Source organism: Mizuhopecten yessoensis, unplaced genomic scaffold (genome assembly GCF_002113885.1).
Source record: "Mizuhopecten yessoensis strain PY_sf001 unplaced genomic scaffold, ASM211388v2 scaffold3575, whole genome shotgun sequence".
In the NCBI taxonomy this organism is placed as follows: Eukaryota; Metazoa; Mollusca; class Bivalvia; order Pectinida; family Pectinidae; genus Mizuhopecten; species Mizuhopecten yessoensis.
The window spans coordinates 1,795,591-1,806,508 of NW_018405113.1; the positions used below are offsets into that span (position 1 = coordinate 1,795,591).

General features: G+C 36.4%; 1 protein-coding gene across 1 annotated transcript in view; it reads left to right on the top strand.

Moving 5' to 3' along the window:
* Positions 1 to 70: 70 nt before the first annotated feature.
* The window catches only part of LOC110447742, a 28,706-nt gene continuing 17,858 nt past the window's right edge, over positions 71 to 10,918 (top strand). Inside the window, exons 1-8 of the mRNA XM_021493637.1 lie at positions 71 to 840; positions 3,323 to 3,430; positions 3,676 to 3,824; positions 4,496 to 4,654; positions 5,526 to 5,635; positions 6,877 to 6,988; positions 7,637 to 7,764; positions 8,790 to 8,937. Coding sequence (XP_021349312.1) covers positions 568 to 840; positions 3,323 to 3,430; positions 3,676 to 3,824; positions 4,496 to 4,654; positions 5,526 to 5,635; positions 6,877 to 6,988; positions 7,637 to 7,764; positions 8,790 to 8,937 — 1,187 coding nt within the window. The 5' untranslated portion in view covers positions 71 to 567. The remainder of the gene's footprint in view (positions 841 to 3,322; positions 3,431 to 3,675; positions 3,825 to 4,495; positions 4,655 to 5,525; positions 5,636 to 6,876; positions 6,989 to 7,636; positions 7,765 to 8,789; positions 8,938 to 10,918) is intronic.

The window sequence follows — 10,918 nt, forward strand, 5'->3', positions numbered from 1 at the left end:
ATACATTGGGCTTAATCAGTTCTCTGAGCTTAAATAGACCATTCTGATAGAAACTCAAGTTCCTGTGGTTGAAACTGGCAAGGGCGCACCTGAAAGAGCTAGTGTTTTACGTACTCATGTGCTTTAGTAGAGAATTTGGCAGATACTTCCAATCATCAAAATTAAGTCCTCGGGGGGAAAAGGAGTATCAACAATAGATATAGATTTTTGTTGATGTGAATTTGATTAATTCCGTGGGCCCTCGTGTTCTATCACTAGATATTTAAAATCGGGGACGGGGGTGAAGGGCTTATAATATCCAGAAATAATTTTTTAACCGTCAATCATTTGTCCTGATTTTACCGAAGTCCATTGACACCAACTATCCTGTGGAAAAAGAAACATTTCTGATACTGTTATTGTATTCAGACGAGTTTTTAGTGGCCTATGTTGAGTTAAACAACAAGGTTTACTGTTGGATAGGTTGTGTAAGACTATGCGTCCGAAGGTAATCAGCAATATTCATTTGTACTTTAGACCTCGTCCGTTTACCGGCAAGGGGAGGGAACTCTAGTTAACTGAGGCGAGATGATACTGTATGTAATTGGAGCAATTTTAGTCATTCTGGTTGTGGGCTGGTTCTCAAAAGCAGACCCGCCAGCAAAATGTGGAATATATACACAGCCGAACAAGTGGTATCCTCTCAAGTACTACATTTTTCTGTTAATGCTAAAATTAAGACAAAGAAAAAACGCGAAGATGAACACGGCGACAGGTGAGAATGCTGGATACGGTGTTAGGTCCAGATCAAACGTAACAGACATGGAAAAGGCACAGACACTGCCTCAAGATCAACCAAAGGTAAATCATACCTCTGTCTAAATGGTAATCCATTTGCATTGAGGTTCATCATACCACTTTGACGCTAAAAAGCAGTCACACAATGTTTGTGTACCCAAAGTCAAAGAGGCTGCATGGGTTTTATAATATATCAACTCCACACGTCCTGTTGGTTCGAGTCGAATTTATTATGACCGGAGCATCATTGCAGATTCATACAGGAAAAAAAACCCACTACAATACAAATATGGCCAAGAATAAGTATGTCGCCGTATAAAATACCTATGTTTGATACGTCCAATATTTATTTTATATACTTTGAATTAAATATTCCAATGTATGATGACTACATTCAAGCATTCATGCTATAGTTACCTTCCGAGACTGTCAAGCTCTGGTAAAATCATGTCTATATATAGCTAAAGTCACTCTTTACGAGTACGGCTGGACTGTCCAGACGGGACCCCAGAGGATAATTGTTCTGTCTCACGATAAATGGCCAAGTGCGAACTAGCGCAGTGTATTATTACTTTTATTACTACTCTCACTCACACTTGCATGCTTTCTTACAAACTCACACCCTAATTTACATATAACTCATCAACAACACCAGATACGGACATATAGAGACGACCACGACACCACACGGGTAGGACACCACCCTGGTACTTTCCACATTATGATACACAGGTCACTCAGACAAACAGACAGCACACAACAAACTACTTATAACTATACAATAAATTAGATCATAATGACCCTGTGACATATCATAAGATAAACTACATAGCTACTGTAATGCAGGTAATTAGAATCTGCATGTGTATCAGTAAGTTATATAGTTAATTAATATAGAGTCCTTACTCCTACCATTCCTCCAAACAGACACATTTACTCAGACTTCACTTATCAACAGTCAGATCAACTGCATTCAATCTTAATAATATCGATGTGCTTAATATAGAGAGTATACATGCCTTTTCCATATCACATGCACCCAGTATCAACCCGAGACTGCAATATCAGCTCAAGGGCCAAAGGGTTGATATTGGTTGTGAAATGGGAAAAGGGTTGTTATATTCTGTTTATTACATACTTACTTCTAGCTATCTTATGATTTATTTTTATTTTTGAAATATTGAAAAACTTTTTTTTTCCCAAAAGGGGTGTGATATGGGTTTTGCGGGCTGATACAGGTTTTGGGGTGTGATACGGCGGGGGCTGATACGGGTTTTGGGGTGTGACACGGTGAGGGTTGATATGGGTTAGAGCAATTGTGTCGTATCACATATAGAAAAACCCTGTATTTATTAGTAAGTATGTAATAAATAGATGTATTAATTACAAGTACCTATACTTACAATGTAGACTATAATTATATCGTTATATTATGATGCACATGTGCAGAAATATTTGCTGCAAATCTTGGTTATGTTTGATATAAATATATACTGTAGGTCTGATAAGTAATAACGACAGTATGTATGGTCCAATATTGGCACTGTATCCAAACAAACAAATGTTGGTTGGATACATATTACTTAAATAGATATATGGGCAAATTAAAGAAGTAATAACGACAGTGCTGACAATTAGGAAGTTGATAAATTTTCAGGGCGATCTGCCCCTTTATCAAGACAGGAACATGAACAATTACATAAAACAGAAAAAAGTCACCATGAGACAATAATACAAATTGTAACAATACAAAGTACATAAACTAACAGAAGTTTTAGTTTATGTATTGTATTATTGTTTCATGGTGACTGTTTTTCTCTGTTTTATGTTGTGATATGTATACTTTAATTTTTCATGTTCCTGTCTAGATAAAGGGGCATATTGACCTGAAAAGGACTATGTATGGTTTGGGCGTGTTTTGGCCCCCAAATGAACTTTGAAATGACTGTTTCTTTAATTTCGAATACTTCCCAAATACTATTATGAAAATATTTATTTGTATTTCTCATTATTGTTGCCATTGTAACAAGTTCAAATTTGCATAAACTAGAAAAAAATGAATATTCAGTGAATATTGTGATATTTTGCATAGTTTTTTCCTAGAAACTATAGAGTGCATGCTTGAACAAACTGAATATTAAAGGATAAAGTGTGTAGGCACCTGTAATACATCTTTAGGAGAATTATAAAGTTTGATGTTTACATGATAGTACTTGGGAAGTATATTCAAAATTAAAGAAACAGTCGTTTGAAAGTGCTATTGCAGATTTTTTTGGGATGTATTTGGGGGCCAAAAAAGGCCCAAACCATACACAGTCCTTTGACAAGCTTCTTTGCCTGCACTGTGGTTATTACTTCTTTGCCCATATATATATGTACATTGTATACAGAATGTAATACTTTTAATTTGTTAATAATGTATATGTATATGTAGCTCGCTATCAATCTCAAGGAAACTTATGTAAGATATCAATATTTTTGTGTTTGAATGCTTCACCTAATGATATTTGATATATACATATATATGTGCATGTTTAATTTTCAGGCAGTTGATGCTGTATACTTTAATGGGGGGAATAAGGATGGTCAATATATGGTGGCAGCCACGGCGAGGAGACAGAATAATGTGGTTCAGACTGTCCTATACCTCAGGGTAAGTCAAATCCCCTTCCCCAATCTGCCCCACTGAACACCATCATAGTTAGTCCATCCATCCTCCTTTCTCACTCGTATAAATTCCATCCTCAGTCCTACCAGTACTTTGCTGTGTTTTATCTGTACCCTGTGGTACAGTAAGTCCCATCCCTGCCCAGTCCGTCTGCAGTACTTGAGAGTGTTTCCTATCAATTTTAATTGAGGAGGGTTAGTTAATTAATTGTCGTTTCTTTTTTCTCGTAGCTTCCTGGTGTTGGTTTGTTGGAGATTCCTTCCAAACCCGACACTAAGCTCCAGGGCACAGATCCAGAGGCCTTTGCAGCAGGAGGACTGACGCTTGAGCCAGTGGATCCTATGAAGACCTGGAAAATATCCTACAAAGGCAAACTAAGGTGGGTAAGTGGAATCTTCTACAGCTCAATCACACTGGATGTTTTGTAAAGATTTTGTAAAAGTGTGTTGAATAACAGTGGCGTAGCAAATAGTTTTTCAGAGTGTATGCTTACTAGGGGGTCAAGCGTCTGAGGAGGATATCGATAGTGCCAGAGGATCCGAGGGGGAGGGTATAGGGAGATCCCCCTCCCATAGCTGGAAAAAAATGAACTTTATTAGGTCCTAAAAGCAATCTCTCATTTCCTGGGAAATACTTTTAGTATGATTATTAACATGTAAAACCCGCTTTTTATATGAATAATATTAAATTTTGTACTTCACATATTAGTTTTTGATTTAGAATTCTACATAAACCTTCGAGATTTTTCAATGTGTATACCCATAACAACACTATTTTATCGGACTGAAATTTTCAAGAAGATTTTTTTTTATTCTTTCCTTTTTTATGATTGATATGTACGGTCCATATTAATCATAAAAAATGAAATTGATAAAACTATATGATTATGATAACTACTGAAATGAAGAAAATTAATGTTTGTCATTTTTGTACGAGTAAGACATCATTTATTTTGTACTTGTAGAAAGGAGTTGTGGTTAGGACACAGAGTTAATGAAACTCATTAAATAGTTGTATACGTGAGATGTTGTATATTTGTAAATATTTCAGAAATCATGAAACTCTAAAAGAGCTGGAGGTGACCTTTGACCTAACCTGGACAGCCTTTACACCATACTTTGATTTTGACACGGACCTCCACCCTAATGTCATGGCAGAATCTATCTCTAAAGAAAAGTGGTCCAGGAAATATTTTGATGTTCTTCAAAGGTGAATATGCCTGTACATTATTACATATCACATACTTATCAACTCTCCTTATTTAGGGAGACTCCCGACTTTAGACCCATAAATTGAGCATTTTCAACCAGTGAGTTTGTATTGGTATTTAGTTTATGGTAATAATTTAGTCAACCACCAATTGGTGAAATCTTGCATGGAATCCCACTTTCCTTTCAAATTTTGATAATTTTGATAAAAAAAAAATCACGTTTTTGTTTCATGAAATATGATCCAGAATGTACACCAGGAAATATACCAGATATGAATTGCTTTTTTTTTCTTCGGAAAATATTCATGTAGACTTAATATTTTTTCCAGTTTTCAAATAATTCTGATAAAATCAATTTGATGTTCTGAGGTGTTTATATTTTCAATTCTGAACATAAATATCTAATGAGAAAGTTAAAGAGAAAATTAGTACCAACATATGTTTCTTAAAAAAAGCTCATCTTCAATGTTGTTGACGAAGTAAGTCTCTCCCTAAATTCTGTAGAAAAAAACCCTAAAGTGCATCAGTTCTTTATGAAGGTCATTAAGTTTCTCAAGATCAAAAGATACCCAGACACAAGTCTGAGGAAGATGTGAGAGCTGATGAAATTATTAGAGTGCTGCTATTGATGCATTGCAGTAGTTGAACCTTTTCACCACTGTAGTCCATAATGTACTCATCCATATCAATGTATGGTAGAGTCTACTAAAGTTACGTAGGGGTGAAAGGGTTAATTGTTCCCATATACTGGACTCTTCAACTGGTTCACAGTAACATCATAGTAGGGATCCGGAGTAACATCCAAGACAATGATTATGTCATACACACAACTTGTTATCTGTAATTAAAAGAAAAACAATCTTATTGCAGTGTCCATCAAACCCATTATGAGCAGTTTGGAGAAATAACAGGCATAGTCAATATAGCAGGTGTTGGAGATAAGACCATCAAAGTTCAGGGAGTCCGAGACCATTCCTATGGTATGTAGACCATGTGCCTTGTCAATCAGAGAGGAATAGTGTAGACTTATCAGTTCAAAGTGGACCAAAGGAATGATACATTGTATATTAAAGTTACACGGTAACTACAGTGGGTAGCCTAACGCACTAGAGTTAACAAGAAAAGTGACCTCCAATTCACAAGCATGTGCACTAGAATTGTATATATGATTATTGTTGTTTATAGTTTTGTTAAATGTTAATTGTCTTGACAATTGTTGACATCGTCCCTTTTACTTCTTTTGTGGCATAAATGTACTTTTCACCTATTTTTACCTGTCGCCGGTCTTTGTTAAGTATATCTGCTTCTTGACCCCCTTATCCAGATCGGGTACTTTATTCAGTGCCAGACTAGATCATTATACCTGATATTCAGGTTACTGAATGACAGTAACGACTTAAATTCACACTGTAATGAACTAATACAATAATAAATAATTCCTACATTTTCTCTAAAATCAGATGATCACTGAGATTGTTTATTACAAGTTTATTTCATGACAATAAACAGGTTTTAATAAGCTTAAGGTACATTAAAATGGAGAAATTTGGCCTTTATGCTGGTATTATTTGTCAAACTTCTATGAAAGGTAATTGTTGGAAATCAACAATTGAAAAAAAGCCAAGCCATGTGTATTTTTCTGTGATGAAAAACAGTTAAGCACTGATTGGTTCAGACTTTTTATAGGACACAGGAGCTGAAACTACACTTTACCTGGGGCCTGTTCGTTTATTCGGAACAACCGGTTTGTCCGTTTTTAAATGTAACAATTTCGGGTATAAATCTTGGCGGACCTGCAAATGTTGATGCAGGCCTTGCAATAGCTTAGTCAAGGCTCGCCTGAAAGAAGCATCAGATTACTAGGTCCGACCTTTGTGAATTGGTCATTATTAAAAACGAACAACTGTGGTCCGACTGGTTCAACCGCTTAAACGAAAAAGGGCCCTAGACACACTTCAGGTACTGACAGAGGTGATGAAGGGAGGTAACTCTGATAGGTCAGAATGACTCGCCCTGAAACAAACACATCATGAGCTACAAAGTTACAGGACATGCAGGTCCATTGGCTTGGTTTTGTTTGAAAGCACATCAAACAAGGACTACCGTTCCGTGTAAAGCCTCGTGAAACAGACTGCAGGAAATATTCCCTGACAGTTCAGTACTCTTCAAAATTATTGGTGGTACATGTACAGGTTATTTGCAACTATATATTTGTTGACAGGAAATGTTCGTGATTGGCGATACTTCCACAGGTACGCAATCACCTATGCCACACTGGTTGACAAGACAGCTATCTGTATAGGCTGTATATCCATGCCCATTACCATGACCAGGTAAGATTCATTATAATTACTAGGGCCTAGTTGTTCAATATGTGATAAGATTAATCGCTGTTTAACGACAGTCTTCAAAATTGAATAATTTGGTCAATATATAACGTAAAAACTTCTAATTTGTATGTAATTTTACTCTACTGAAATATTTACTATGTGGAAAGTTTTAAATCAGTTATTTATTGTGTATTCAAGAAACACAAAAAATAAAATTTGTGCAAATCGCTGATTAATTATAAACTAATCTCCTTCTGAACTACTTGGGGCCCAGATCAACAAAAAATTCTGAGGCACTTCTATAGATCTCTGAACCTATCACTTCTTGATACCAACAAAATGGTGATGTATAAAATTGTTCCTTCTTTATTATTGTAATAATGAACTTATTTTTGTATAAATTCGCATTAGACAATAATTGCTAATTCAAGTATCACAGGAAAAGTTAAATACTGTACTCACTTATTACGAAGTTAACACTTTAAATAAAACGCTAATTTAATTGTCCTTACAAATATGCACTGAAAGGTACAGTATGTGGAATTCTTGCGTATGATATAGAAATGCACTGTATTTATCAGTAGCTATGTACTTTGCCTCTTTGATGAACTTGAATTATAAAAATGACCCCCTATACTTGGTGTGTTTCAGTCTAACGATTGGCTATGTGATTCATCCTGATGGTACTAAGGAACCAGTGTCGTCGTCAGAGTTCCAGTTAGCTGATCATGGAGAAGATGGACACCCACCCAAAGAGCTGTCTTTTAAATTCACTGCAGGTTGGTGTTATTCTTATATCTCATATTCATTTGTACTATTACAAATAAATATCAGTCTGATGATTTCTGAAGCTAGTACATGTTGTTTTACCCATTGAGCAATGAAGCCTACAATATCTATGGAAGTAATGCTGTTGTTGGTATTAGAAGGACTTCAAAATATATTTATACCATACAAAATTCATAGAATAGGCAGGAACTGGTGTAGCTGGCAGTGGCTCAGTACCTCACTTCCGGTCCAGGCTTGGTGCTGCTATACGACGAGTGTTAGGTTAAGGCAAATATTAGGCATAGGAGCAGTCTAACAAAAACTAGACTTATACAGTATATACATATAGGACAGATGGCTACTTTTCTCCTCTGTCTCCCTCTTCTATCCCTTCACTCCATACTTTATCCCTTCTACTCATTTTCCCGTCTTTTCTTCGTCTGCTGGATGACCGAACTACTCGGTAGTGAAGCGGACGTAAAACCTGTCAATCAATCAATCAATCAATCAATCAATGCTGTTGGTATCATATGAGCTGTATCTTATCATGTCATAAAATGCTGCTGGTGACATAGCTATCTGAAAAAGGACCATTCAGTATGAAATCATGTTTAAACAAGTAGCCTATATATACATGTAATTCAAACATAACTTATTTTTGGCAACATTTGTCTACAGTAATTAAACACAAGGTAATTCGACCATGTTAGTGACTACCAAACACAGTTCTGCACTGACAATCATTATGAAACAAAATTTAATCAACACATCATACAACATTTTTTAATTTTTTTTAATGCAAAATTGAAACCAAATAGAAACTCCCAGATAATTGACTTATAATAAACCAAATGTAAATCACAGACTCCCTTCAATTGTACCTACCCAACATTTTTGATTTGATGTGAACTAAAGATTATTTTTGGTTGTTTATACATTGTACCCAGTAGTTGTTTCTACAAGTAACCTTTACTGTTAATTATATAGTAGTTGTTAGTTTGAATAAATTCAGATTTAAAAGCTTGTGTGTTGTCAGGAGAGAAAGAGTACAATATGACATGTACAGTTGTGGAAGCTCCGATCTTCTACATTGGTGAGGGCCGGGATGCCAAGATTCATGAACGTTTGTGTACCTACGATATCAATGGTGTACCTGGCTGGGGCATCAGTGAATGGGATTACAGGTATGTTTACTTCTATTGTGCTACTCGTTTAGTAAACGAATCTCCTTCCAAACATGATTATGTTCAAACTGGTCCCCACACCAGACATCTATCTGTCAAAATGTCTAATTCTGGTGTCAGGGCCAGAGGTAAATCTGGCTAAATGGTTGACTGATTTTCACACCTCTATTTATGGTGTAATAAGAAGCTATTGGTAGTAATATTTGCATTGAATGCTACAAAATGTTAACATTATCCTCAAAGAGGGACAAATCTGGTCAGAGTTATAAGATGTGGGACCAGACTGGGACCTATGCCTTCAGAGGGATCGCTTGAAGAAGAAGGATAGTTGACATGTATGAGTGGATCGGATGTGAATCCTCTATTAATGCATGGAGTTATTTCCCTTTGGTTAAAAAAAAACTTTCTTTTGCTGTACCCCTGAAGTACGTACTGCACCGATTTCAATAACACTTCGTACACAGAACCCTTGTATATAAATTGTGTATATAAATTGTATATAAATTGGAGTTATTTCCCCTATTCATGAAGTGATCATGATAGCTCTTTGGTTTCAGTTCACACTATTGATTTCAATGAGTAGTGCAAACAAGTTTTCAAACAAACAAAATATAACTCTGAATCGAAGCTGATATACATAAAAAGGACATTCTTTTACAACCCTTATTCATGAAGTTGTGGCTCTTTGTTTAAAAATGTTCTTTCAGTTTGCACTATAATTTCCTTTTAATGGCATTTGGCCCCTTTCTTGAAAAGAAGAAAAGAAACTGATTGAAAGAACTTTTCCTAAGTTTTTTTGTGTGTAGGAGCTCGAGGTGTGGGGAAAGTATTAAGCTCTGGCTTTCATTTTTGTGACAGTTCTACTTTTTTTTTTTTAATTGTTATAAATAATTCCAGAGATGATTGTATATGAAATCAGAGACGTATATATTATATACGTCTCTGATGAAATCAACTACATATACACAATGTGATGTGTACTGGTCTCAAACCCATGAAGCCATGCAAAGGTCAATGTCACAACCAATGGTCAAATATCCTTTTTAATGCTGTTCTCGACCATCACTGCTTTAGATGTTGTATGAAACTATATAGATGGATAGATATAACCACTGTGTTGGTACAGTTCTTGGGTGTGCACATCTTAGGTTAAGATCACAGAAGGGAGTCAAATGATATATCTTTGTTGTGCTTGTCCATGCAGTAACATCTTTGTAAGAATGTTTTAATGAAACTTCAAAAAATCATAAAACGTTGCCTGGTAACAAATCATGCACAACTTTTGAGTCCATACTCAAAAGCTCAAGATTACAGCAAGGGTAATATATGAAATCAGTGTATTGCTTGTCTAATAGGCTACAACTATGGGTTGAATTTTTGGCCTGATAAATGCTCGTACTAAGCATTTACACTGATCAGCCTGATCTAACACTCGCATTGATTATCATTACCAGAGAAGGCATTTATTCAATCCCCGGAGGTACGTCACATTTAGAAGTCCACAGGCTACTGATGCAGAGGCACAGAAGTCTAGTGGTAGGACGCTGGGCTCGTGACCGAAGGGTTGCGGGCACAGCACTGTGTTGTATCTTTGAGCAAGATACTTTACTCTGCTTGTTCCAGTCTACTCAGCTGTAAATGAGTACTTGGTTGGGCAGTGCTAACTGCTACAGTTAGAATTACGCCCAAGTATCCACCTAGGTTCAGTTCGTTCTGCGAGCGGCTTGCGTGCGGTTAGCGGTAGTCTAGCGTCTAGAAAGCGATCGTTCACCGTTCGAGCACCGTTCGTATGTTTCGTCTGTTTCGTTCGTATCAGCTAAATCGTTCCGTTCGGTTATTTCGACCGTCCCTATCGTCCAATTATTTCATTGGGTCGTTTAGTTCGGCTACTCCGTCCGGCTGTTCCGTCCGGCTGTTTAGTTCGATCGTCTAACTTACTCCGTCTTTTTGGGTTAGGATGCGCACGCAGTTTATCAATTCA